The sequence below is a fragment of the Gouania willdenowi genome, chromosome 3 (genome assembly GCF_900634775.1).
Source record: "Gouania willdenowi chromosome 3, fGouWil2.1, whole genome shotgun sequence".
Taxonomy (NCBI): domain Eukaryota; kingdom Metazoa; phylum Chordata; class Actinopteri; order Blenniiformes; family Gobiesocidae; genus Gouania; species Gouania willdenowi.
The window spans coordinates 6,777,498-6,805,460 of record NC_041046.1 but is presented as its reverse complement, the minus strand read 5'-3'; the positions used below and the strand labels follow the sequence as shown (position 1 = coordinate 6,805,460).

Below are 27,963 nucleotides of genomic sequence, written 5' to 3'. Positions count from 1 at the left end.
ATGAATTTTTAGCAGTTTTTTTAATGTTCCACTAGGTGGCAGTGTGGTGACCTCACGTGTTTTCGGGTCTGAACGAAGAAGATCCAGTTTGACCTAAACAGAAAAGATGGCGATGCCCGGTGCTTACACCGTGCTTGTGTCAGAGCGACAGCAGCTCCTGGGCTGTTAGCAGAGTTATAAAGTGGACTGTGTGTTGCTAGGACCAGTATGTGGTCCGGTAGCTGGGCGATGAGGGCCTGTGTGAAGGCTCATGGCCGCTTTGGGACGCTGTGCCCGGCCATGAGCTGCAGGAGGATGTCATCTAAAGCCTGGAGGATGTTGTTCTTTGGGACCGATCAGTTTGCTGTGGAGTCTCTGAAGCAGCTCACAGCTAACAGGTAACACACACACACACACACAAACACACACACACACACACACACACACACACACACACACACTCACTCACTCACTCACTCACTCACTCACTCACTCACTCACTCACTCACTCACTCACTCACTCACTCACTCACTCACTAACTAGGGCTGGGCAATATGGACCAAAACATAAGCTCGATACTTTGGGTCAATTTTATTTTTCAGTTAGAATTCAATTATTATACTGACCAGCATTTTTCCAATTACAATTTAAATTACAATAGTTTTTTTATCCTCAGGAATTCAATTGCAATTACATTTTCAGTTACTAAAGCTCAATTACAATGAATCACAATTTCTGAACCTATAATAAATAACCTAATGAAAGCTTTCCTTCCTCTTGTTAGCTTTCTGTTAGCATCTCTCATGATAACGAGTCCTAAATCAGCTGTAAAATACACTACAAACAAATGTATATAATCTAATTTATTTCCTATCTAATGGTTATCTTGGTAGGCTTCCTAATGAATGAAAATATAGGTTTTATATTTTTGTTGTGGACATCCTAACCTTTTTTGAGTCAGTATAGTCCTAGATTAATTTTTTTGAAACAGTATTTTAATAATTGTTAATTACATATGCATAGAACTGTACATAGAACTGTGTAACATGGTTCTCAAGTTTTGTGTTAAATTATAATTGATAATTTTTATAGAATTTTCATGGCATTTACAATTGCAAAGTCAATGGTTTAAACTCAATTACAATTTAATTTTTGATTACAACAGCAACCGATTTAAATTACAATTATAATAAGGCCATAATTGTAATTCATTACGCGATTACAATTATAATTGACCCCAACCCTGGATACTTTTTTCTCAAAATGGCAATATACTATATGAATCTTGATCATTTTAAATCAAAAAAAGTTTTATCAGAAAGACAATACAGGGTTAAATGTGCTGATGATTACTGTTTGTTTGGTTAGCAGAGGAACTGTGAACATTTTAAAAATCTAAAACAATGCTGGATGGATTTGTTTCTCAAAGCATTATATCACATTATGTCACTATTATTTGACAAGTACTGTATATACTCTTTTCTTGTAATTCATTGTTTATAGCAGTTGATTAAGGGCTAGGGCTGGCCGATATGGACCAAAATTCATATCTTGATGTTTTTCTCAAAATACTTTTCTTTTACTAAGAAAGACAATTGTAGGTAAAATCTGCTGAATGAAAATACCACACAGACACATTTATTAACAAACAGCTGCATAATATGTGCCACAGCTTTTTCTCCTTTAAGGGACAGCACGTGCGAGTGAGTTCTGTAGTGTGGCTTGTTTAGGGGAAGTTCTGGGTTAGGATGCAATCAGAAATTAATCTTTTCATGCTGTTCTGAGAACTAGTGAAAGCAGCAACTCCTAAAATGAGTATTTTAATACAAAATAAGCTCTCTCTCTCTCTCTCTCTTTTTCTCTCTCTCTCTCTCTCTCTCTCTCTCTCTCTCTCTCTCTCTCCCTCTCTCTCTCTCTCTCTCTATATATATATATATATATATATATATATATATAGGTGACATTGTAAATATTTTGAATGAAGTTGGACATATTCGTGCAGTTGTTACACTTTGCACACTTACACTTTGTAGACATTCAGTCAACCATTTTTCAGTGAAAACTAGCGTGTAAATACCTGATAATGTCCTAAAACATGCAATAGAGGTTTGTCTGTGTCATGTTGGAAGAGAGAGAGAGAGAGATACCATGAGATCAGCTTTTTTCTGTCCGTTTTCTGCGATCATGGAAAATCCGAGGTTGGAACAAGTTAAGAGTTTCTGCCATGTTCTGATTGCCATTAGCATTGGAGTTTCAGACAGGCCCTAAGGAATGTCACATGACCTTCCTGATGTCTAGCCTAAGATGGATTTATTGTTGCCTTCCTGCTTGTGTCTTTCAGAATAAATCAGTTCCAGTCTTGATTCCATGACTCAGCCTCAGATGAACTATGTTGTTCTTTTGCTGCAGGAACTCCAGTGAGGGACTGGTGGAGACCATTGAAGTGGTCACGCTGTCTGGCGACGTCCCAGTGAAGAGGTTTGCTCTGCAGAACCACCTCCCCCTCCATCGCTGGCCTCTGGGTGACATCACTGGACAGTTTGACGTGGGAGTGGTCGTTTCCTTTGGCTGTTTGCTGCATCAGAGTCTCATCACCAAGTTTCCATTGTAAGAACCTCTCATTGATCTCTAGTGGGGAGATGTAATGGTTCCAGTGTAACCTGTCAGTGCTGGGACAAAAGGAAGCTTTGAAAAACACAGACTTTATTTTACTGATCCACTGTTTTTGATGATGGGATCAAACTACCAACCCCCAACAGCCTAGAAATGACGTAAAAACATGCTCATGTTTTAAAGTCGTCTTTACAGATGATTGATGCAACAAATCTCAGGTGTGTGTGTGTGTGTGTGTGTGTGTGCAGGTGTAGACTCGAGTCACAAATTTGATGAGTTTAGACTCGACTCGACAAAATCAGGAAGAACTTGCAACTCGACTTATACTTGAAAACAAACAAATAATAATAATGACTTAGATTGATATCACACTTTCATTGAGGAGACTCAAAGCGTGTTACAGAAACCATTATTCATTCACACCAGTCACTCACATCCGTCTTACCAGTGATGGTAAGCTACAATGTAGCCACAGCTGCCCTGCAGCAAACTGACAGAAGCGTGGCTGCCATTTTGCACCTACGACCCATTCATATGAGCCAATGTGGGTAAAGTGCCTTGCCCACAACAACAATGACTTGGATAGAGCAGGATTCGAACGTTTAACTCTTCGTTTATTGGATGACCCACTGAGCCAAGTCGCCACAAATGACTCGTGACTTGTGTGTATATATATATATATATATATATAAATAAATAACTAAATGTGCTTTTCATGTTCTGAGAAGTAGTGAAAGCAGCAACTCCTAAAACATGTATTTTAAAACAAAATGAGCTATATATTTATTTATTTATTTTGATGTAGGCGATATTGTCATTTTCTATATCCCCAAAATTGTTGGCTGCTTCGTCTATAAATGCACGGTGAAAATGTAGAGTGAAGTAGACAGTACTGTGACTCAGAGACAGGGGGCAGTGTTCAGCACTAAGGAGACTAGCATTGAGTAAGTGAGAACAAGTAAATGGTAACTAACTGTAATTCAAATACCAACATCATTAACAAGTGGTATGTTTAACAAACTGTCAAATTAAATACTATTTGAAAGATTCTGATTCTAAGTTCTTAAATCCTTAAAAAAGAAAAGAAAAAGTAAGCACATCCATAAAAGTGTCCAGTATGTTTTATGAAAAATAGAGTGCAATCAACGTCCAAGCGATAATGCATTGAGAAGTTAGTAGTTTAACAAGGTCTGATGTAGAGCTGGATGATATATCGAGATTCAAAATATAGTGAGTCTTCTTTTTTGGCGATATAGAAAATTACAGTATTGGCTATGTCATTATATCTAATACATATACATATATATATATATATATATATATATATATATATATATATAGTAGCTCATTTTCTATTAAAATACTTGTTTTAGGAGTTGCTGTTTTCACTACTTTTCAGAACAGCATGAAAAAACACAGTTAGATGAATTTCTGAGTGCAGCCTAACCTAGAGCTTCCCTTAAACAAGACTCACTAGGGAACTCACTCACACGTGCTGTCCTTTACAGGAAAAAAAGCCAAAACTGCAGCTGTTTGTTAATAAATGTGCCTCTGTGGCATGTTTGCATCAGCAAATTTAACCCTGAATTGTCTTTCTGGTCAGATTTCATTTGAATTTGAATTATTGAGATTTATATCTTGTATCACCATTTAATAAAGAAAAATATTGCCCAGCCCTAGTCTGATGTGGTTCACTAACACCTATTGATCAGGCGTTTACGTTCACTGCTATACATATGTTAGCGCAAATAAAGGTTTTTTTTGTTAACAAACATGAGTTAAAAAAAAATGGATTTGGACATTTTTTGGATCAATACAATAATTGCGTGGTGAAATATTTCGATACATCACCGAATTGATTTTTTTCTTACACCCTTACTGTCCACACTTCCTGACACAGTATGCTGCTATGTGATTCTATCCTTTCAGCTGTGTTTCAGTGGAGAATCCTTCTTGTTTAAACACCATCTGTTCTTCTCCTGTGCAGTGGCGTTTTGAATGTCCACCCCAGCCTGCTGCCGCGGTGGCGGGGCCCTGCACCCATCTTTCACACCATCCTTCATGGGGACAGTGTGACGGGCGTCTCCATCATGCTCATCCGTCCCCACAGGTAAACGGAGGGAATAAGTCTCTGTGTTGGTTTGGTGTTATTTTTTTCACTGATACACAGCAGGGTTGAGGTCAATTATAATTGTAATCATGTAATTGATAATTAATTACATGTATGCCATAATTATAATTGTAATTGAAAAAAACCTGTTGCTGTGGTAATCATAATTGGATTGTAATTGAGTTCAGATAATGTACTTTGTAATTGTAATTGGCATGGAAATTCTATTACAACTGTCAATTACAATTGAATTAAGCACAAACCTCTTGAACCATGTTACCGTTTTATGTCTTACACATACGTAGTTAACAATTATTAAAATATGTTTCATAACACGTTTACCTCTCAGTTCTCTTGAGGATCATTTTTACATTTAAAAAATATAAATTCATGGCTATCCTCAGACCCCCACACCAAAAATATTAATATCAATAAGTTTCATTGATTAGGAAGCCTAACAAGGTAACCAAGAGATGAGAATCAAATGACTGTAGATGATAATATATGTATACAATAATATTTTTAATTTATTTTACAACTGATTTAAGACGGGTGAAAACCGACCCGTTATCATAAGACAGAGGTAGGCAACTTTTATCACAGCAAGGCCACAAAAATGTGTTTGTTTGATCGAAGGGTCACATGATCAACATTCATGTCAGCATTTAGAATAATGAGCAATCTGAGCATTAATACAATAAAGAACATAGTTCAACAGAACAACAGTTTTTATAGTAATTTTGTGTATTTTTCTCTCATTCTGTGAATGTTTGTTGTTGTCTTGCTCGTTGTGAGGCATTTTGTGCATTTCTGTGGTCCTTTTGTGTTATTTATGAGTCATATTGTGTATTTGTGCTATCATTTTGAGTTTTTGGGAGTAATGTTTGTGTATTTCTATTATTGTTTTTGCTTGTTTGTTAGTACTGTTGGTTAGTGAAGTCATTTTTCATGTTTTTCTTGCCTTTTGGTGTACTTTTGTTGTCATTTTCTGTAGTAATTTTGTACATTTTTCGGAGTAATTTTGTGTATTGTTGTCGTTTTGTTCATTTTTGTAGTAGTTTTCTGTTTTTCTCTTGTCTTTTACTGTATTTTCCTGCAATGTTTTAATTCTTTATTGTATATTCTTGCTCTTGTTTTGTGTAATTTTCTGTCTTTTTGTACATTTACTTTGGGGGCCGCATAAAATTAGACGGAGGGCCGAATGTGCTCCCCGGGCCGCCAGTTGGCTATGTCTGTCATAAGAGATGCTAACAGAAAGCTAACACAAGAGGAAGGTTATGTTTTATGGGCTTTCTTATTAAAGGCTCAGTAATTGTTATTAAAGGCTCAGTAATTCTGATTAATTGTAATTAAACTTTAGTAATTGAGAACGTAATTGTCATTGACTTTCAGGGGAAAAATAATAATTGTAATTTTAATGGTCATTGGATGAAATGCTGATCACCGTAATCGTAACTGAGTTGTTATTGAATATGGATAATTGAAGGTGTAATTGTAATTGAAAAATGTAATTGACCCCAACCCTAAATCGCACAGACATGAAGAAGTGAACATGGGCTGTCTCTCTCTCTGTGTAGGTTTGACGTGGGTCCCATCCTCAACCAGGAGCTCCATCAGGTCCCACAGAGGTGCACTTCTGAGGAGCTGGGGGCAGTCCTAGCCACTAAGGGGGCCCATCTGGTGAGCCGTGGAAAAAGCAGAGAATTGTGCCCTCAACCTCACACAAACAAGATGCTGATGTGAAACGTGTGTTTTTGCAGCTGATTGATACGCTGAGGACGTTACCTGAGAGAATAGCCAATAAAAGGGAGCAAACACACACACATGCAACATTTGGTTTGTTCGTCTTACACATTAAACACAGTTTTGTCCAACAGTTGTTTTTCCAACTGACCCTTTGATTGTTTTTTGTCCATTAGCTCCAAAGATCAACGATACTCTGAGCTGGGTGGTATGGGAGGAGCAGTCATGTGATCAGATCGATCGTCTTTATCGTGCCATTGGCTTCAGGGTACGGAGTGGAAAACTGATGAACGACTGCTGAATGTAATATAATAAACAACCTCTGTTCTTTGTGTCATCAGTCACCACTGAGGACAACGTGGATGGGAAAGACCATCAAACTTCTGGATTTTGTAGGAAAATGTCACATCTCATTATCAGGTGGATTTTTTATTTTGTAGCGATAACTCTTTGGCATATCTACTTATTTGTATTGCATAATACATCCGAGCAGAGACTTTCTTGCTTCTGAGAAAAGTTAATCAACCATTGTTATGCAATCAATTATTCTTTGAGCTGTCATTCATGCAGTGGTTCTCAAACTTTTTTGCTTTTTAATTTTCAAGCCCCACCTATGCCCATTGCCCCCCAAATAATCCTGAAAAATATCACTTTTTCAAAAGTATTAAACTAATGGAACAAGTAACATAATGTTTCATAATCAAAAAGTAAATTAAACTAATCACCTGCATAAAAAACAAATGTGAAAGTTTGTTTCTTGTTCCGCTCCATGTCACATGTTGCATTTATAATGTCATCTAATAACTTAATGCTCTTTTAATATCTGCTACATTTTTAGAATATTCATTAATATTTTCTTTGTGTGTGGGTGTTTTGTTTAGTGTTAATGATCTTTATTGTCAATGAAAAAAGGCATTTAAGAAGACTGGTATAAAATTGAAAATGTCCTCCTGTTTACTCCGTCCCACACTTTGAGAAGCGCTGCATTAATGACTTCCACTGTGTGCAGATGAGAAGAGGAAAGCCATCCCTGGATCAGTGAGTTACCTGAAGGAATCTAATACTCTGGCTGTCTGCTGTAAGGTTTGTCTAAATCTCCTCTTCTCACTTTATTTATATTAAACAATGACCTACATAATGTAATGTGATAATATTCTGAACGCTGCAATGTTATTTTGTTATATTTATTTTGACTAAACTCTAAAAAATCCTGTTTTGTGGAAAAAGTGGACTCATCATCATCTATCTTTATTTCAGACTTGAAAGTTTATTTTAAAAGCAGATGCAATTAGTATACTCAAGATAAAAGCACATACATATAAAACAGATGAACAATTAATATAAAAGACAACTGTGCCAATGTGACCACAAAGAAGACTGGTAACACACAGAGTTTAGATGCATTAAAGTACTAGTGATGCGTTCTAGTGTTTTTTGTCTGATTTCATCATTTTTAGGCCAGTGTCATGGTCGGAGTTCATATCGTACTGAGATTGTATATGTGCATGCGCACACATCGTACACTACCGAAAAATACATTTTTGCTAAAAAAAATTAATTCATTTTTGTTTATTTTTGTTTTCAAAGTGAACAGATGCATGTTTTATTTGTTTATTGGATTATGTTTGGGTTAGGATTATAATCTCAGTACAGAGGTGAACTCAGACCTTGACACCGGGCTACCAGACTCAAAACGCCACTCACTTTTTTGTTGTTGTTCTTCTTTCTTCTTCTTCTTCTTCTTCTTCTTCTTCTTGTGTACACGAGTTAAAATCGCTACTCTTCTGTTATTCGTGAACTGATTGGGCTGAAATTTGGTGGGTATTCTATGGATGTGTACGCATTGATGCTCGGAGCTCGATTTTTGATTTGGGGCCCAAAAGTAAAAAAAACAAAAACAAAAGTCGATTTCTCATTTATTTGCGGGTCAAATATTGGTTGGTGGTACCGAATCATTGGCACATACCAATATATAAATGGGACTCAGTATCCCGTACGTGACACGTACGGGATACTGATAAAAGAGGGGATTATGCCTTCCACAATTCGATTGTGCAAGGCATAATCCCCTCTTTTTGGCAATTTCCATTAAAGTTGTTTTGGCATTTATTTGTGAGACAAATATTGCGATAGTTGTTGGTACCGAATCATTGATACATACCAATATATGGATGGGGCCCATTACTTCGTATGTGCCATGGGGGCCCCATTTTTTCACTCGGTGGAACCGAGTCGTTTGACTGAATTATGGGTAAAGGTGTACATGCTATTCGGCGTGGAGACGTTCCGCGGGCCTGGCCGTAGTTCATTCGAACTTGTTTCCTCAGAATTGAGTGATTCCATAATTTTTTCCCTCTGCTTGATCTAAGAAAGCAATTGTTATTGACGACCACAAATTTTTTTTTTCTTGATTTCTTTAGTGTTTCTTAAAGCCAAGAATTTGCCATTTTAAATGACTTCATTTTTGTAGCATGTCTGTGATCTACTTTTTTTTCTACAAAATGAAACAACTGAATGAACATTCTCTAAGACTGGTGATTCCATAATTTTTACCAGGGCTTGTAGGAGGGTGAATGTTATTGAGTTATGGATATTTGTTGGAGGTTTGAATGCAGTGAAGCAGTGCAGTTCTGCCTGTGGTTTTTATTTATTTATGTTTATCATATCTTTTGGCTCAAACATTGTTTTGATTTCCAGGACGGCTGGGTCGGCTTTAAAACAGTGCTCCTTAAAAAAAAGCTGACAGCAGCAGATTTCTATAACGGGTACCTGCATCAAATCCTGCAGAAGAAAACTTTTCACGACACAGACGCGATGGGACTGTTTGTGACGAGGAAGGAGGAGCTGGATCTTCATCATCATCATCATCCAGCTGTCAGAGGATTGACTAATATCCCTCAGCAGTAGCAGTGTGAGAACTATCCAGCTGTTCACACGTTACATTTGTCTATTATCAGACATTTGCTTGTACAGTACATTGATTTTAACAATGTATTTTATTGTTGATTTTAAGTAAATGAATGTTTTGCCAAAGATCAGATTTGTATTATGTTTTCATCATTGGATTCAGCTATGTCAGTCTGTCTGTTCATGACTAATACTTTAAACTGTTCAACAATCTTTCTGTTGGAGATTCATTTACATAATCAATTAAAAACCCTCCAAACTTACTGGCATAATCTACCAATTTAATAACAGAAATCCCTTTCAATATGAGTGTAAACGTTCACATTATTTTTAATTATAGCTTGTAGCTGTATCATGTGATTCTGTGAGTGTATCATATCGCACTCCAAAGACTTAAATGATTTGTTTGAATATCTGTAAATGTTCTATTTAAGTTTTGGTCAGGTACTTATTGGGTGTCGGTTGTAAAATTGCGCATGCTAAAATAAACACCAACATTTAGCAACAAACCATGTTTAAAAAAACGGATGTGAAGTATTTAATTTTACATTTGATCAGATTTACAGCAATATTTTTATTTTTTTCTTGTAAAAATATAATCTCAATGTTAAATATCAATCAATCAATCAATCTTTATTTGTATAGCGCCAAATCATAACCAATGGTATCTCAAGACACTTTACAGTAGAGCAGTCTTAAGGACGGACTCTTCATTTTATGGATACACACATATGCATATATACGTATATACACATACATATGTATCCCACACCCAACATGAATTCATCATGGTGGCAAGGAAAACCTTCTGTTAAGCAGCAGGAACCTTGTGTGGATCCCATTCCTATGATGAACAGCCATCCACGTTATGCTAAAATAAATAAATCTAATTGATTACTTTGGTACTTCCGGTGAATTTGCATACTAGCTAAATATTTAATTTCACCCATGACATTTAGATTTAACTTATAAGATTTAGATAAAACATTTAGCATTTAGATTTAATATTGAAAATTTAGATTTAACATTGAAAATTTAGATTTAACATTGTTAAATTTGTGATTTTTTTTCTTCTTATGGAAACATAATATCAAATATTGCTGTAAATTTGGTCAACAGCAACGATGAAAAAATTAGCATACCTTTTTTAAACGTGGGTTGTTGCTAAATATTGGGAAAGGTTGTTGTTTATTTTATTATGTGCAATTTTACAATCGGTACCATAAATACTTTCCAATTTTTTTTTCAAAAAAAGAGGAAATTTTACTTTTTGTAAGGTTTCAAAAATGCACGCACAAATAAAGAGTCATGTGCTGCATTGAGATACAATACTGAGATACCATGACTCAGTATTGTTGAGTCAGGTATTTGGTCCTCAGACTGGACCAGGTCCTCTTTCACCTCTTTGCATAAATTGGTAATCCTCAGTTTTAAATAATGTCACTTTTCTTCAGACATGTAAAGAGTACTGATATATTTTATTCAAGTAGAAGTACTGTTACTTGATTGAAATTGGACTCAAGTACAAGTAAAAAATTGTTCAATTAAATAGTACTCAGTAAAAGTTACTAGTTACTTTCACCCCCCACATTTATTTTGTAATAAATCTTGCCACGGTTCCCTTGCATACAGTAAATATCATACATATACATATAATGTATGAACTTAAAAAGGAAGAGATGAAATCTTGCACAATTGTAACTTAATTTATTTTTCATAAAGGGATCTGTATAAAATAATAAGTTTGTCAAAATGTACAGTTATTTTAAATAAATAAATTACACCAATAAATTCAATTCAAAATTAAAAAAAAGTTACATGCTCTAAATATTCTGTAGCTACATTTCATCTCTAAAACAGTGCCATGCCAAATGTTCCATGTGGATAACAACATATTAGGTAGAAACTACAACCTGAATCCAAGAAAGTGGCTGGACGTTGATCAGAAGTGGCACGAGTAAGAACATATGGATAATGTTCAATGTGCCATGAAACTGAAAAAAAATAATAATTTACTCAGTAATGGTTGGGTGTAGAAATGTTACAAATAACTTCTTTTAAAACGTATTTAAGCACAAGTAAAATTATTGAGTTAGAAATATACTTTAAAAAGTGCAAGCACCTAGGGCTGGGCAGTATATCAAGTATTCTATTTTGTCGATATTGAAAAGTACAATATCACCTATATTAATATACATATTTTTTAGAGCTTCTTTTGTATCAAAATACTTGTTTTAGGAGTCGCTGCTTTCACTACTTCTCATAACAGCATGAGAAGCTCAGATGGATTTCTGAGTGCGTTTTAACACAGACCTTCATCTAAACAGGCCACACTACAGACCTCACTCACACGTGCTGTCCCTTAGAGGAGAAAAAGCGTGGCGCATGTTAATAAATCTGCCTGTGTGGCATTTTGCACCAGCAAATTTAACCCAGAATTGAAATGAATATTGTATATCACCATTTTGAGAAAAGATATTGAGATAGTCGTGGTACCCATAAAAGCAACTCAATTACAGTAATGCTAGTACTTGTTATCCATTACATTCACCTCTGCTTTTCTTGTGGTAAGCACACAAATGCCTCTGTGTCACCTCATTGCCTTATTTAGATAAAATAGAAGAAATATCTGAAATACGTTTGATTCTGACCAAACCAAAGTCTTTACTCCACAGTTTTAACAGGAGAAGGACAAGAAGAGTCACACTGACTGGAATAAACTACAATATCCATCAGCAAGAACAGTAAATTACCCTGAATAGAAAGAACTGCAGAGTTTAGTGTCTCCTGATTGGCTGCCTGTCTTCGGACCGTACCACAATGTGTTCCTCACTTAAGGGACGTTTATCTTGAACTTTTACAATGCTATACGAGAATTAAACAAAAAATAAATAAAAACGTTAACATAAATATTTCAGATAGAATAAAACGGTTGAGTTTTGGCTTTCCAAACCTACAACAGCAGAAAATGTACCCTGAGCTTGTGTTTATTTATGTGACGAACACCCCCGCAACGTCAATATTGAGGAGTGGAAACAGCTGAGCAGCAGACTGCCATTTTACACGGAGACAGTTAAAGTGACATAATATAACTTCTTTTTACGGGCTTTTTTCAGATTATTTTTTACATAGCATAATATCGATAACACCACACCGCTTTGACGCATACAGAGCAGTCTTTTGAATTACATGACAAATTAATGGTGGCGTAGGAAGCACAGGTAAGTTGATTCGAAGTTACTGCTGCAAGCTAACGGAGCTAACGGAGGCTAGGTGCTAGCAGCAGCTGATGATTAGTGCTGCTGCAGCCTGGGGTGGATGATGATGATGATGCGGCACACACACACACACACACACACACACACACACACACACACACACACACACAGTGCAGGGTTATTGAATGAAGACGTGTCATTTATTCTTAGCTGTTTTTGCTTAGGTTAGCCATGATGACGTATATCTGCTCCAATGTTGTTTTGCAGTTCAGTCACATGGTTTCGAGCCTGCGACACTTATTATTTCATATTTATTTACATGCACATTAATGCTCTAATTAACATGCATGGCTGACATGTGACGTCACCACTGTCACATCGCTCAGATAAAGTAATGTTGCAGTGAGAGAAAAGGGTGGAAACTGGCAACCTTATATCGTAAAATCTAACCCAGACATGGCAACATTTTGATCACAGTAAGGGACACAAATATGTCTGTCATATTATCAACATTCATGACTCAGCATTCTGAGCAGCAATACATGAAATGAACAAAAGATTCCCCACTTATTTCTGTTGTTTTGCGTTTCTGAGTCAGTGTGTATATATGTATTTTATCTCATGTTTCCTTGTCGCTTTGTATATTTTTCTTGGAGTTCTGTAAATTTTAGTTACTTTGTTTGTTTTTCTATATTGTATGCATATTGGACTCATTTAGAGTATTATTGTGTAATTTTGTGTGTAATTTAAATATGTTTTTTTAATATTCTCTTATTGTTGTCTGTTTTTGTAGTTTTTTCATGTAGGAAACTGCACAGAATTAGACCAAAGGCCTCACGTGGCCCCCGGCCCTATAATAGTTTTAGTTCATGTTTCGTTGTTGTTGTTGTTTTGTATATTTTTCTGTTGTTTATTTTAGTCATCTTTTAGCTGTTAGAACATCTAATTAGGTCCGCAGAAAAAAGTAAAACTGACAGAAAAAACATATATCATTGTAAAATAATTCAGTTGTAGATATCTCAGCCCCTCAATATATACATGGATATAAATCTACCTCTACAAAATTCCCACGCTTATATCACATGATTAGTCATTTTTTAATCTCAAATTGATGAAAAAACATTTTCGAAATTCAAATTACCTCAAATCGCTTGAATTGTTTGTGTTTGTGTAGATTTTTGTGTTTTTGTCATTTTCAGTTTTATGTATGACATTGTGTGTTTTTGGTGCTATTTTGTGTATTTTTGTTGCCATTTTGTGTGTATTTGTGGACACTGTTCATATTTTGTTGTGATTTCTTGCGTTCTTGGAGGCATTTTGTAGTTTTTGGTGTTTATGTCATTTTCAGTATTTTCTATTAGTTTGTCTACTAAATTAAATAACAGTTGTTCATAATATCAAGGAAATGCAAGTGATTTTTAAGTGTTGAAATTGCTCTTTTTCCTGGTCTGTATTTGGCCCCTGAACTAGACTGAGTTTAAGACCCCTGCCCTACGTAGTCGGCAAATTCAATGGTTGACCAATCCCCGTACAGAAAATAACCGGAGTGCTTTCTATTGACACAGAAAAATAAACATTTTGGAACTTTTTAAGCAGTTTCATCAGTTTTTCAATCATAATAGTCCAGGCTTTACTCTTCATGGGTGTCACTGATCACTGCAGATTAGGAACTGATTACATCCAGTCTTTGTCATATTTAGGAGTGGCTACTAGAGATGTTTTTTATTTGATAATGCATTTTTAAAAACCTGTCTGCTTGTTTTTTTTCTGTTTTTTCGAATTGTTTAAAGGCTCTGGATGGATTGCCTCGATCCCGAAACCCTCTATGTGTCTCCAGAGCAGACCGGACAGCCGATGCTCTCCCTTCCCTCCTCTGAAGTCTCCAGCTTGGTGCTAGAGGGGTAAAGACAGTACACACAGCCATGAATGCAGTGGTACTAATTATTGGCATATTAATGTGTTTCTATGGTTTTGGCCAGAAATTTTTATTTTGGTTCAGACCTACTTCAACTGGTCATTGTAACAAGTGATGACAATAGGCTTGGGCGGTAATATTGTATACCGTGGGGGCCTGAAAATAGCAACGGTATCAGTTTCAACACCATTAAAAAAAAAAAATGCAATGGACTTATATAGGAGGCATGGATTAAATATTAAATATGATTTATTTAATGCCTAAACATGATTCTATGTCCAGGAGCACTTATGTGTTGAACTGGTTGTCGTTACGTGACGGCTCTAGATTACATTCAAATCAGTGTAAATGACACAACTAGAGATGGAAACTTCCGGGTACCTCACGATACGATATGCGATACAAAGCTCACGATAACGATTATTTCCCGATATGACGATACTGCTATTATCGATATATTTGTCAGAAATCAATCTACGATAATCTGACATAACAAGAAAAAAAAGATTAAGTGAAAAAAATAAATTTTTTATTTTATATCTCTGAAAGACAATAAATTGAAAAAGTGTCCTATGAACAGTGACACTATTTTAGTGTAAATTTCTGTAAATAAGTGTCAACATACCAATGTAAATGAATAAGTATCTCCAATAGTGTTCATGTATGTGTAGTTTGTGTGCTCACCGTGTGTGTGTAGTTTGTGTGCTCACTGTGGGGGTGTATAAAGGCCATAGCCGTCATTATTCAGCCCTGGGTCACTTGTGTTTTCACAAACAAACCAGTGTAACATGTTGAAGCACAGGACCCCCCCATGGCCGGAAACTAATTGTTAGTGTGTGCTGTGGCTAGTCCTAGGGATTAGCCTCTGACTGGGGATGACTATTCTCTTCCCTTTTCATTCCCTCTGTCCACTGGACCTTATCACCATCAATCTGACACCATGTTTATCTGACGCTGCAGCAGATCTGCTGGCCTAGGAGAATGTGTACAAAAGCCATGGATCATCAGCATTTTGATTGTGGTGGGCCACATGTTCGTTTCTGCCTCTGGCCCCAGTTATCCCAGCGTCCCTCTGTCCTCGTGATCTCAATGCGGTGTTTAGTCCCTGTACCTGGATAGACTGACGTTCTGCCACTTTGTGTCCGTCACTTGTTTGCTTCTCATCTCTGACTGAAAGTTGTTTTCTTGAGTCAGTTTGTTTGGTGTTTGTAATCCAGGGAAGAGCTATTACCTGTGGATTGGTTTGTAACAGAGCTGCTGTTCTGTGCGTCACCGTTATTCCACCGTTTACCATCTGAAAGTGTACAGTGGAGTTTACCACCATCATCATCATCTGATCACAGTGTCAGTTTAGTTCATTTAACCTAAAGAAGAAAAAGAAGAAGGGGAACTCTTTGCTGTCATGGCTTCTTTCAAGTTGGATTTTCTCCCAGAAATGATGGTGGACCATTGCACCTTGAATTCTAATCCTGTGTAAGTACCTCATTTAATCAGTTTATCAGACTATCCTGTTTCCTGCAAGATTCAACATATATACGAGTTATTTTCAAGAAAAATAAAAACTATTGATTCTAGAAAAATTAGCAAAAGAAACAGCTGCAGAAGTATTAATTCTTAATCCACAGGCAAGATTGTTGTTGTTGTCCTTTTTACTTCATGTTAAAGGCTTGTTTTATTCTTAAATATTAGTTATGTTCCAATGAAAGCTCAATTTGAGAAACTGGGAAAAAAAAAAACTTTAGGAGTAGAATTTGAGTTCACATAAAATTCAACGATATACTTCACTCTTTTTTTTTTTATAAATGATTTGTGTTTGTCATTACATAACAACAGTCTCTTCATGTTGTACACTTAACATTTTTTAAATTGGAAATAATAAAAAGAGAGGGAAACTATCTGAGCTGATCACAAAGTAAAGTAGAGAATTGATGCCAATCCATTGCCTGGTTAGAGCAGCGACAGATTATTAATGGTACACACACACACACACACACACACACACACACACACACACACACACACACACACACACACACACACACACACACACACACACACACACACACACACACACACACACAGTAATTGATTCATTTTTCTTGCTAAAGTTATTTTTTTCTTTGCACTCAAATAACTTTAATAATATAATTCTATAATATGTGACTGCACATTTTATGTTGTTTTGATGAGTTTCGAGGAAGAATAATTTTTCAATGAAGGTTCCATTTTTGTTCCATTTTGTTGGGATGGATGGCCTGAAGTTCTTTGCCTTTCAATGTGTCCAAAGATGTGTGCCACAGTTAATGTCAATGGAATTTGTATAAATTAAGCTCCTAATATAATATCTGTACCGATTGTTACTCATAGTTCCTTCTTCATAGTTTGAAATCACTGAAGGAAAGTCATGTTTATTGTTCCACAGCTGCTGGTCTTACTCCTCCCTCCCCTTTGTGCTCATGAGCCAAAGTGTAAATCTGACATGTTGAAATGTTATCTACAATTCAATATGTGTTTGTTTAGCCAAGGATTTTCACCATCGGCTCCTTGTTTTTGACAGTAAATAATTTTTAAATTTGATATAAGTTTCATTAGACGATTGTTTTGAATTTGGTACTACATAAATTAATATGAATTCAATTGAAATGACTTAGTCAGAAACTGTTACGGGTCAACCTTCAATTTTTTAAATTTGCCGTTAATTTTCTTGGAAAGTTTCCAAATTTGAAGATTCCTGGAATTTTGTGACCTGTTCTAGTTTAAATATGTTTTTTAATTTTATTATTTTAAATGGATGTTCATATTTATGATTAGATATGATGCAGTTCATTTCAATAAAGAAATTAACATACAAAGTTTGTATTTTTGAATATTCCCGAGTTTAAGTTTCCCTGGAAATGTACTGGAAATTTTCCGCCCCTCTCCAACCCTAAGTCAAAGGCAGCCATATTTGATGATAATGGATGGATATATATAGCAAAAAGTAAACACCGTCTATTTGGGTCTTTAATTTTGGTGGGATGTTTGTGTGTAATTGATTTCCACCATGTCACTTTGGAATACATATATTTTTTACATTTAGGGGAGGATTCACTAAAGGTTTAGGGGTAGTAAAACGCGTGCAAACATCACTCCATGCACTAATAAGGGGTACAAACCTTACCTGCGTGTCTTCAGCGTCCATATAGTGTGTTTCCCTCTGATGAATATGTAAAGTCGGCGGATCTCACAAAGAAATGGGAGGGGGAAATGCAAATAAATTAATGCAGTGGACGCAATGCAATTCATCAAACCTGGAACTGTTTGCAATGAATGTTTTATGTGCTAAAAATAGTACGACTGAGCAGAGAAGAAAAAAATGCTCCTATTAACCTTTCTAGTATAAGAAAATAATTTAACTAAAACAATATTCAATATTAACAGCCACTGAATAAGAAAATGCAGAGTAAAGTGTGTGAGGGAGAGAAAAAGGTGGAGTGTGTGGCTGCGGTGCAGAGGATGTTTTGCTCGGAGATCCATGGATGTCACTCCGGAGTTGGACGCACTGCTCCAGGGAGCTCCTGTTTTTCTGTCCATGTTTTGACCCTAAAACTCTCGTGTCGCGTTGCTGCCAGGCTTGAATTAGTTGATCAGCTCCATAATGTACGCAGTGATGGAACAATATTCACAAATGAGCGTGTGTGACAAGCGCTGCTTCGGAGCTCAGACCTGCTCGATCATGGTCAGTAGATCATCTTCAAATGGTGCTGATCGACTGATTGACAGACTCTGTTGCTGCATTACCTCAGATCAGTGGCATAAACAGATCAATAGGATGGTTTCTGTCCAAATCTTCCTGTTTTAAGAGCAAAGACCAAGCAACTACACCAAACTTGCCATATTTTAACCTATTTCAATCACTTTTTCTTGCCACATTTCTCTCCTTTTAATGCATTTTTGCTACATTACTCCCATTTCTCCACTTTCAAAACATTTTTGGCACTTAAAATCCCATTCTATTTCAACCACTTTATTCCACCTAATGTCACATATGTTGACTCATTTTCACTTTTAACCTCTTTTCACCATATTTCATGCTTATTTTTGCCAATTTGACCACGTTTATGATTTGTCATGGACATTATTTGCCAGTTTAAACTAATTGTTCTTACTTTTTAAATTACATTCAGATGAGTAAATAAATGTGGTTATCATAGAACAATGGACCATTATTTTGCTGACTTTATGGATGGGCCCCAAAAAGCGCTCCCCCGTATTCCTCCTTATAAATGGCCCTGTCTCCACATGACTGTTCTTCAATGTTCATGTCTGTGTTCAACCACCAGCTACAGTGGGGGGGTATCCGTTCTCTGGAACCTTTAGTTTGGAGTTTGCAGGCTGAAAAGGTTGAGAACCACTGGTCTAAATACCCTCTCCATCTATCCTTGTAGTGCAGGACTCACCCTAGGCAGAGCGGGCGCGCGCCTATTTACTACAATTAATCTACAGGGGTTTGGAATGTGGAAGGACATTTCAATTTAAGAAGCTTTTAACTTGCATTTAAGGTTATACAAAACTAAAAACAAATCATAAGGGCAGTCGTTCTTTTGCCTAATTGAAATGAGTTGTAAGCACACATGTCATTGTTGCCTTTACGTTTTAGCTCAAACAAATGTTCTTGTTTCTGTCTTGCAGAGGGAAGAAGATGAACGGTTCACTGGACCACCCTGACCAACCAGAGGGTGACGCCATCAAGATGTTTGTGGGGCAGATTCCTCGCTCCTGGTCTGAGGAGCAGCTTCGTGAATTATTCGAGCCTTATGGTGCCGTGTATGAGATCAACGTCCTGAGAGATCGCAGCCAAAACCCACCACAGAGCAAAGGTCAGAAATAACTAATGATAATGATGCCACTGCAGACATTTCATTAAGCTTTAACAGTATAGTTAAAAAAAAGTTTGCGGTTAATGACCTCTATTAGGGATCGACCGGTATGGGTTTTTTAGGGCCGATGCCAATACCGATTTTTTTTTTTTTTTTTTTCATAAGCCTTTGCCGATGACCGATACGGACTGCCAATTTTCTTGAGCCGATATTTGGAGCCGATACTACTTTTGCTCCCTCAATTTACATCATAAAAATTACACAAAGATGATAACAAATGGTACAAGTCTCAATTTAAAAAAAGGAACATGTATTGAAATTAACAAAGGTGAGGGAGAACGACATCAAGTAAAAAATATTGAACAAATAATTAAAACAGTGGATGTAGAACAAGAACAAGTAAAAAGTAGCGAGACATCTCATGAAATATTTTGAAAAAGAACTGTTATAAATATGTTAAAAATAGCTTTGACAAATAAGTTGGCCTGACTGAAGATGTATTTTATTAACAGGATTATTGAGTATAAATACATATAATTATAATATTAAACACAAAAAGCAACCATGAATAATAGTCAATTCCAACACAACCATAGAATATAAATTCGCAGAGAAAATAACGTGAGGTCAGATGCGTATTAAGCAACAAACTGTTCAAGTTTCTGTTCTAAATTACATCAACATTAACAAGAATAAATATTCAAACAAGTTGTAAACTGCTTTTCAAAGTTCAAAACTTCTCAGCGCAGCGCTAAGTGAGAAGCAGAGAGAGAGGGAAAGAAACACACTCGCACACGCCAAACCTCCAGCCAGCTGCTCGTTAACTACAGGTACGACACTACACGTGAACCCACGGAACAACCGCTAAGTTAAACAGTTAGAAGATGCTTTGAAAGTTTAAAACTTGCCTTTGGGATTGAAGTGCTGACTTCACGCTCTGCTGTGGGGGGAGGGGCTCTGCAGCCTCTGTCTCCAGCAACACAGAGCAGCCTGTAGCAGCCGCTCTGTTAATAAAGTTGATTGGCGAATGCAGCAGTGCACATCGGCCGATGCCGATACACGTAAAACACGCAAAAATCGGCCGATTAAATCGGCCGGCCGATGAATCGGTTGCTCACTACTCTATTAATAGCGATGTAAAGATTCATGCAACTCCTGATCCAATTCGATTCACGATACTGGGTTCACGATATGATTCTCTCACTATTTATTTTACAAAATGGGACTGTAGACAAATGATGACTGAAAAATATTCTTTTATTTTTTGGGGGGAAAAAACTATAAAAAAAAAAGATAGTGTTTTCCTTTTATTTTTCATTGTCAAAAGAATCCCTTGATAAACTATTCAAAACAATGCAGTTTAACTACAAATAAATCTTGAATGAAATAAATAAAGGAATAATACAAACGAAGAAGAAGCTTATTCATTTAAATTCTATTTCTATAGTAAACAATGCAAAACTGCATCATAGTTCTTTTTAAAAGTGCAACTGAAAATGTATTTTTAACAGTCATTTCACTGTATTTAGGTCAGATATTTGTTTGGACCAGCAGAGGGCGCTGGTAACCCAGTGGTCGGTTGGCATGCAGATATCTTGCAGTAAAGAAGAGATGCTATGCTAGCAGACAGAGCTAATAAAAAAATGTGACTTTTACAGATATTAACATAATATTACAGATATTTTTTCGGCGCTAAAGGGGTAAGGAATCATTTATGAACATGTTTAAAAGTAGAAGGCGGCCAGAAAGAAAGTATTAGCAGATTCCGCCCGCCGCCAACACTAAAAAAAGTACTGCGATTCAATTTTCACAGTATCGATGTGAATCGTGATACCTATGAATCGATTTTTAACTGCCTTACGATTAATCGTTACATCCCTATCTATTAATGATTGAGTCTGTTCACCCTCAAGAATGCTACGTGATAGTTACAGAAAAATATTTAAAAAATCTTGTTTCTACCATTAAAGTACCTATAACTGTTGATATATTGATCTATTCAACCTTTTCCGAAGGATAGCAAAGACAGAAAACTTGTTTTTTTTAACTTGGATCCACAAAAAGAAAAATTGTCCAATTTTGCAAGACCTCCAGTTGTAATTGCAATTGGAGGGCCACCAGTTCTAATCTAACCTGGTCCATGACTGTGTGATGCTGAACACCTTAACCCCAACTGTTCTTGTTGTACGTTGCTTTGGATGAATGCGTCTGCTAAATGAAATTGCAATCTTGTAATTCATATTCAGTTTGCAGAATAACTTGAGAATCAAGCAGATGCAACTTTTTCTCCGCTTTAACAATAACTACTGACTATCTGTGGTCCAAGGAGCTCCATATGAACATTAAAATTATAAAAATGCACTGAAAATAGGATGAGTTTACCTGCTGTTAAATGAAAGCACAGTCTGACATCTTGCTCCTGGTCTGCATGGACTTGAATTTCGTGCCCACCGGTTCATAATCAAACCGCTAAAGTGGTATTGCTGCAGAGGCTATTGTCTTAAGTTTTGGACTTTTGTCTCGGACAGACGACATCTCGTGGATTTTTTGATGTTGTTCTGGAGGCTGAATGTCTCTGTTTTTAACTCATTCAGTGCCAACCATTTTCAGATTTTCTACCCCCCTCAGTGCCAGCCGTTTTTGAGCATTTTGACTGATTTTAAAGACCCACAGAATATTTTCTACTATGATGATCTGAAATCTGACACCAGATTCTAAAAGATTGAAACCTCTACTTTCATAAAATAAAAAAAACATTTCTTTCTGGCTCGTTTTGTTCTTTTGTAATCAGCTGTTGAATAGAGCAAGTTTTACACATATCTTCAGTTTCAGAGCAAAAAAGCTGAGAAAAAAGCCTTTTTGTAAAAAAAAAACCCTGTCAGTGAATTTTAAGCAATTTTTTTTGCTTTAGTGACAACTCTAACATCTGAACATTGCTTCCTTATATAAAACATTAAAATTGAGTGCAAAATTATTATTTTTTGCTATCTGGTTCAGAGTTGAATGTATTTCTTACTGTATTTTGGCGTTCCTCCAACTTTCTCTCCCGTCAGTCAGCACACGTAACTTCCTCTTCCTCCCCGACATGCAGTGTGTCACTGCTTGCCCCGTTTTTTTTATTGTTTTATCTCACCATCGCCACATTATCCATGAGTTCCACACTTGCTCTGGTCGACTGCTCTGTGTGATGCTGGGAACGTCAAATCTTGTACGTAGCGCCATTTTCTGTCTCATAAACTCCTTTCTTCTCTCCCTCTTAGCTCTGCTGAGCATGGATGATCTCTCATCCAAAGGTGCGCTGCTACCTCCTACATGTCACCTATTATTTTGCTATCTGGCTCACAGGCTGGGGGTATTTTGTATCGAGAGGGTGAGAGAGAGTGAAAAATTAACAAATAAAAGCAACAAAAATATAAAACTAAGGATTTTAAAATTTCTATTGTTAATTAAAAAAATTATCTGTATTAGAACATGAACTGAAAATATATCTTTTCAGAAAGCAAGAAATATGGTGTCATTCCACTTTTTTTACCAAAGATTCTTTAAAATGTGTGTTAACACTCATTCCTTCCATTGTTATGCTCTACAGTTGTTGTTTTTTTTTTTTTTTTTACAGGATTTTGAGCAAAATGTTGTAGTCAGACAAAGGGGGTGCATCGATTGAGAAATGGGGTACTTTAGCTAAACAATTTTGAGAACCAATGTTTTAGATTAGTACGTGTAATGATTATGAGCTTCTAACTCTGTAGGCGTTGTCAGTGTGAGCTAACACTGCAGTGAAGGAGATCTCGCAAGATCCTCTTGTTTCGTCAACCCATTTGCTATATGGTCATTCACTGAAAAGCATATCTTAAGATGGAGATATTAATGTGAAATGATTTTATGGATGCATTATTTAGGGTGTTTAGTTGCTTTCAGCATTAACATGAACAATTAGATTTTAATGTTCACTCACCACTAAGTGGTCATTTTCGCTGACTGTAAAAAACAATGGCGGATGTTTAGTTTGGGGTTTACATCAAAAGACCTGAATCCGGCCAAATTTGAATGTCTGGCAGAGTGAGTTGATATTGCGGCCGGGATACTGAAAACAAACTTAAACAAAAAAGGTGTTAAGCGATTCACGGTCCTTCTTGTCTGGCAAACAAACACAAGAAATCACAGTAAGAATCAAGTTATAACACTTCTATACATCTGTTTATGGGACTCCACATCCCACAATGCAATGCACCAAACTTTTCTGAAATAAAACTTGTACATTTTCTTAATCTATGAGTTAGTAAATATCGTCTCTAGCAGCTTTAAGCTCTAAAAACAACAGGTTAACTTTTAGCATCAACCAAGTGTACAAACTGTGAGATGGAGAAAGAGAAGTGAGGGATATCCAGCTTTTCATCTCTGTGTACAAAGTTGTGGTGATTTAACAACTTAACTATAGAAACGGAACAGCCATGTAATCATGAACAGGTACATTGACATTAAATCTGACGAGAAATGTAAGACGTGACGCGGCTTGGCTTCTCTCATTTTTCAGTTTCATTTTTCACAAGGCCTGGTCCACACACATTCCTTTGTTCCTCAGTGCAGGAGAACAACTCTATATTGACCTATTAGTTCACATTTGATTCGGGACAATTTTGCACACTTTACCACACAGACAATGTTTATTTGATTGTGCTGCTAACTGTTTTGCTTTGTGCATGCTTTATTTACAATAATGAGATGAACATTGTTGTGATCATTTGTTTAAAGTTTATTCATTAAGCTTTACTTTGATTTTTAAATTCATACTTCCCTTGAATTATATCATAAAACTAAACCAAGAGAAAAATACTTGAGAAGAAAGAATTAACATTTATGGGTACAGCATTATAAAATACATCTCTAAACTTACTTGGCTAGTCAGATAATAAACACAATATTTTATTTTTGGAAAAGTAAGATTAAGTCATATCCTCATACAAACATGCTGTTGGTCTGTTGTTTCTTTGTAGGTTGCTGTTTTATTACATACTACACACGCAAGGCAGCGTTAGAAGCCCAGAATGCTCTGCACAACATGAAGATTCTTCCAGGGGTAGGTGTTAGTCATCTTAACCTGTTTTTTTTTCAACTTTATTTGTTCTTTAACAGTGAAAGCTGAAAGCAACCTCTAGTGTTAAAAGCCGGTGTTAGAATTTACAGAAAATAATCGTTGCTTGTCTTCAATCTTTTAACACGTTACAGCCACTAGTTTTTTTTTTTTTTTTTTGTAATGTAATTAAACTTATAGCCACACCGCAGGCTTTGTGACTTAATGATTCCTCAGTCCAATATACAGAACTTGACAGTATCAATGCTCTGAGCGGGGCTTCCCTCTTGAAAGAGGGAGAAGACGGACCATCGTTGGCAGGTCATGTGACCTGGAGAATGCCTGGAGAACGTTTCACTTTACAGCAGTCACGTGACCACAGGCTCTGATATACTCATGGAGCTAAGGCTTTTGCTAGTATTTTTCACTAAGTGGTGCTTTTTGGTCACTCCATTACTTAACGCTCCACTGATGCGATGACCAGGGAACTAGGGCCCTATAAAATCCATTTTATTTTTCCCAAATTCCGTGTTTTCCACTTTAATTCTTTTAATTCCATTTTTTTTTTTTAGAAATATTGATAATTTTTTTAAAGAAATTATATGAGTTTTTAACTGCTGTGAGGAAACACAAAAAAAAACTCATGATTAAACAAAAATGTGTCAAAACTAAAGTAAGATACAATTAAAAGATAAAAGTTGTAGTGACATGGATTATTCTGACTGCTCCTTTTTAATTATTTATATGTCATATAAAGATGTATGAGAGCAACATTAATGTCACCCAATTTCCTCTCCAGGATCAGTGTTCAGTTTACTGAATCTGATCAGGTTTAATAATTAAGTTTTGATCAACTTAGTTTAACCTAATTTAAATTATCCTATCTTCTGTAGCTCTGATGAGATGTTGTTCGAATGCAACATTTTAATAACGTTGCTCCAACTGACTTTTATTTTGTAAACCGGAAGTTCCCACTGAAACGGTTGTACTTGAGGTAGCTTGCTGACCGTGAATGTGTACCAACGACCCACGGACAAAAGGCTGGAATAAAAAGAACTAAATTACAACAATGACTGAGTTATTCTTATATATATATCTTAGTTAACCATACACAACAGTTTGAACACTGAGCAGGTGAAGACGATTAAAGCTGTTCTCATTCTCACGGAGCACCGCTGCGCTACACGAAAAACGGATGGAGCTTTACAGGCACAGCAAAGTTAAACGGGCACTGGTGACTATGTGTTTAGGAGTCAGTGATGATTTGCGTTGGTTTTAGACAGTGTTTTAGGTGGAGTTTAATGCAATCAAGACAGGAGGAAGAAGGACGGTGCACCTAATTAGCGGTCCTCGGAACATTTCCCCATGAAAATGTTCCTTCTCCCACTTTGATTGCGTTTAATGCCGATTCTGTTCATTTCCACGTTTAATCGTTTTCATTGGTCTATTCCATCTGCGATTCCGTTAACGCAGATTTTATAGGGCCCTAGGGAACAGTGTGTGTGTGGGTGTAGAAGCGGTGACAGAGGACTTATCATAGACAGCTCCGCTCTTACGGTTTAAACGATCAACTTACAGAGTTACTCAAGGATGAGTTCACTCAGAATGTAGGCTTATTCAAGAAGTTAACCACTTTAATTTTGCCCCGATAAATTGAGGAAGTGTAATACAGCCGTACAGCACTCCGCAGCAGCCGTCTGCACTGTAGCAGGAGGGAGCAGGAAGGGGCTGCAGGCATTTTACATCCTCCACAATACCTTTAAGAAACTATAATTCTACTCTCGATTATAACATGATCATTTTCAAAAATTAGAGCTTTTCTTGAAAAGCATTATTTAAAATAATTAATTGAAATAATTAGTCATTTCAAATACTAATTATAGTCAAACTCTAATGTGGTGTTTGTCACTGTGTATAGATGCACCACCCAGTCCAAATGAAGCCTGCCGACAGTGAGAAAAATAATGGTAAGAAGACTTAATCACATGAGCTGCTACATTTGTCTCAGATGGACTTTGTTCACTTTGGTAAATGTTGTGTTAAAGCCGTGGAAGATCGCAAGTTATTTATTGGAATGATTTCCAAGAAGTGCAACGAGAACGACATCCGGCTGATGTTCTCGCCCTACGGACAGATCGAGGAGTGTCGCATCCTCAGAGGCCCCGATGGACTGAGCCGTGGTGAGATTGAACTGAATTATCGATTATAAAGTTTATTTATTTATATAACATCTTATTTTACCCAAATGTTTACATTTGTTTTTGTGTTTTTTAATTCTCAACTCTTAAATGTTTATCTTTTGTTTTCCTTTATCATATTTTGGTTTGTATTGGAATTAGCGCTGTAACAATTTGACTCGAATAACGAATCTTTGTTGCTGATTCGATTCAAGGATGATATTGATTACTTTAGAACGATTCGATCTGAAACAATTCAGTGACTTGAAATGGATTCAGTAACTTTTTATCCAAAATAACAATGTAACCAGTGTGAGTGAAATAAATCTGTGGATACTGGACAGTGCAGTTGAGTTTTCATAGATTCCTTTTGTTTCTTGTAAGGGAAGCATTATGAATTAATTATGGACATAAACAAACAAGCACTCCACTCACTCCTAACCAATCTTGTCATTCCATCCTATCTGGTTCTTGTTTTTTTGTTTTTTTTGTGTTTTTGTTTTTTGTTTTTTGTTTTTTTTTTTTTGATTTCTCCTCACCTTGTTGCCTTTATGAATAACATCGCTTTTATTAAAGTAATGTATTTGTTACTGAAATATGCTCAGATCTACTATTGTTAAAATCTGAAATGGATCGAAAATATATCTGTATTTTGTGGAATACCACAAGGTCCTGTAATTGGTCCCAAATTATTTACATTTTTCGTGTAGATTCTACATCATATTTGTGATGTATCAAACCTTTTGAAATTTGTTATGTTTGCTGATGATACAACCATAATTTGTTCTATAAAAAGATTCAGTTAAATTTTGATATGAACAAATTGTGAAATTATCACTCAAAATTGCAAAAACTAAATAATGATTTTTGGAACCAAAAAAGGTTTTGAAGAAATAAAACTTGAAATAAATGGAGATAAAATTGAGCTTGTCGTTGATACCAAATATTTGGGAGTCATAATTGATTCTAAATTATCTTGGAGGCAACACATAAATTATTTAAAGACAAAAATCTCAAAAACATTTGGTGGGTTATATAAAACAAAAGACCTTTATGACCGTTGTTAATGATTTTGTTTTGTTGCAAATAAAATAAAATAAAAATGCACGATTGATAAACAAAGCAGGAAATTATGACCACACACATCCATTATTTGTTAAATTAAAACTTCTGAAATTTAAATCTATTGTTTATTATAAAATAACACAAATAATGTTCAAAGCTAAATTAAATGCTGTTCCAGAAGTCATTAAAAATACTTCTATCTACAGACCAGCAAATACAGCCTCAGGGATCAATGTATATTTATTAGAACAAAAACAAGATTATTTAATGGCGTTAAATTATGGAATAATGTTGATGAAGAAATA

At 36.0% G+C, this 27,963-nt stretch overlaps 2 protein-coding genes across 12 annotated transcripts in view; both read left to right on the top strand.

Moving 5' to 3' along the window:
* The first annotated feature begins 69 nt into the window (after nucleotides 1-69).
* mtfmt (mitochondrial methionyl-tRNA formyltransferase) lies at nucleotides 70-9,484 on the top strand. 2 transcript variants are annotated; one of them, XM_028440559.1, is made up of 9 exons: nucleotides 70-377; nucleotides 2,390-2,587; nucleotides 4,581-4,703; nucleotides 6,281-6,383; nucleotides 6,464-6,539; nucleotides 6,623-6,714; nucleotides 6,788-6,866; nucleotides 7,456-7,529; nucleotides 9,144-9,484. In XM_028440559.1, exons 1-9 carry the CDS (start codon nucleotides 208-210, stop codon nucleotides 9,351-9,353), a joined length of 1,125 nt encoding a protein of 374 aa, XP_028296360.1. In that variant the 5' UTR covers nucleotides 70-207; the 3' UTR covers nucleotides 9,354-9,484. The 2 variants fall into 2 exon arrangements, with proteins under 2 accessions (XP_028296360.1, XP_028296368.1); XM_028440567.1 differs by having other exon boundaries at nucleotides 7,456-7,524; nucleotides 9,144-9,281.
* Nucleotides 9,485-12,312: 2,828 nt separating this feature from the next.
* Nucleotides 12,313-27,963, top strand: part of celf1 (cugbp, Elav-like family member 1) — a 39,072-nt gene continuing 23,421 nt past the window's right edge. Inside the window, exons 1-7 of one of the 10 annotated variants that reach the window (XM_028476977.1) lie at nucleotides 12,313-12,574; nucleotides 14,362-14,472; nucleotides 19,158-19,345; nucleotides 22,606-22,638; nucleotides 24,340-24,422; nucleotides 26,335-26,383; nucleotides 26,462-26,593. In XM_028476977.1, the coding sequence (XP_028332778.1) occupies nucleotides 14,369-14,472; nucleotides 19,158-19,345; nucleotides 22,606-22,638; nucleotides 24,340-24,422; nucleotides 26,335-26,383; nucleotides 26,462-26,593 (589 nt within the window). In that variant the 5' untranslated portion in view covers nucleotides 12,313-12,574; nucleotides 14,362-14,368. Of the gene's footprint in view, nucleotides 12,575-14,361; nucleotides 14,473-15,102; nucleotides 15,960-19,157; nucleotides 19,346-22,605; nucleotides 22,639-24,339; nucleotides 24,423-26,334; nucleotides 26,384-26,461; nucleotides 26,597-27,963 lie in introns of those variants that run through there. The other 9 variants (XM_028476964.1, XM_028476970.1, XM_028476984.1 and 6 more) reach the window with 9 other exon arrangements.

What these genes read in the sequence shown, in the direction of transcription:
- mtfmt (XM_028440559.1), top strand. Translation starts at nt 208, where the DNA reads ATGTGGTCCGGTAGCTGGGCGATGAGGGCCTGTGTGAAGGCTCATGGC. An exon ending in AAGCAGCTCACAGCTAACAG is followed by an intron (nt 378 to 2,389) that starts GTAACACACACA and finishes CTTTTGCTGCAG; the next exon opens with GAACTCCAGTGAGGGACTGG. An exon ending in ACACACACATGCAACATTTG is followed by an intron (nt 6,540 to 6,622) that starts GTTTGTTCGTCT and finishes TTTGTCCATTAG; the next exon opens with CTCCAAAGATCAACGATACT.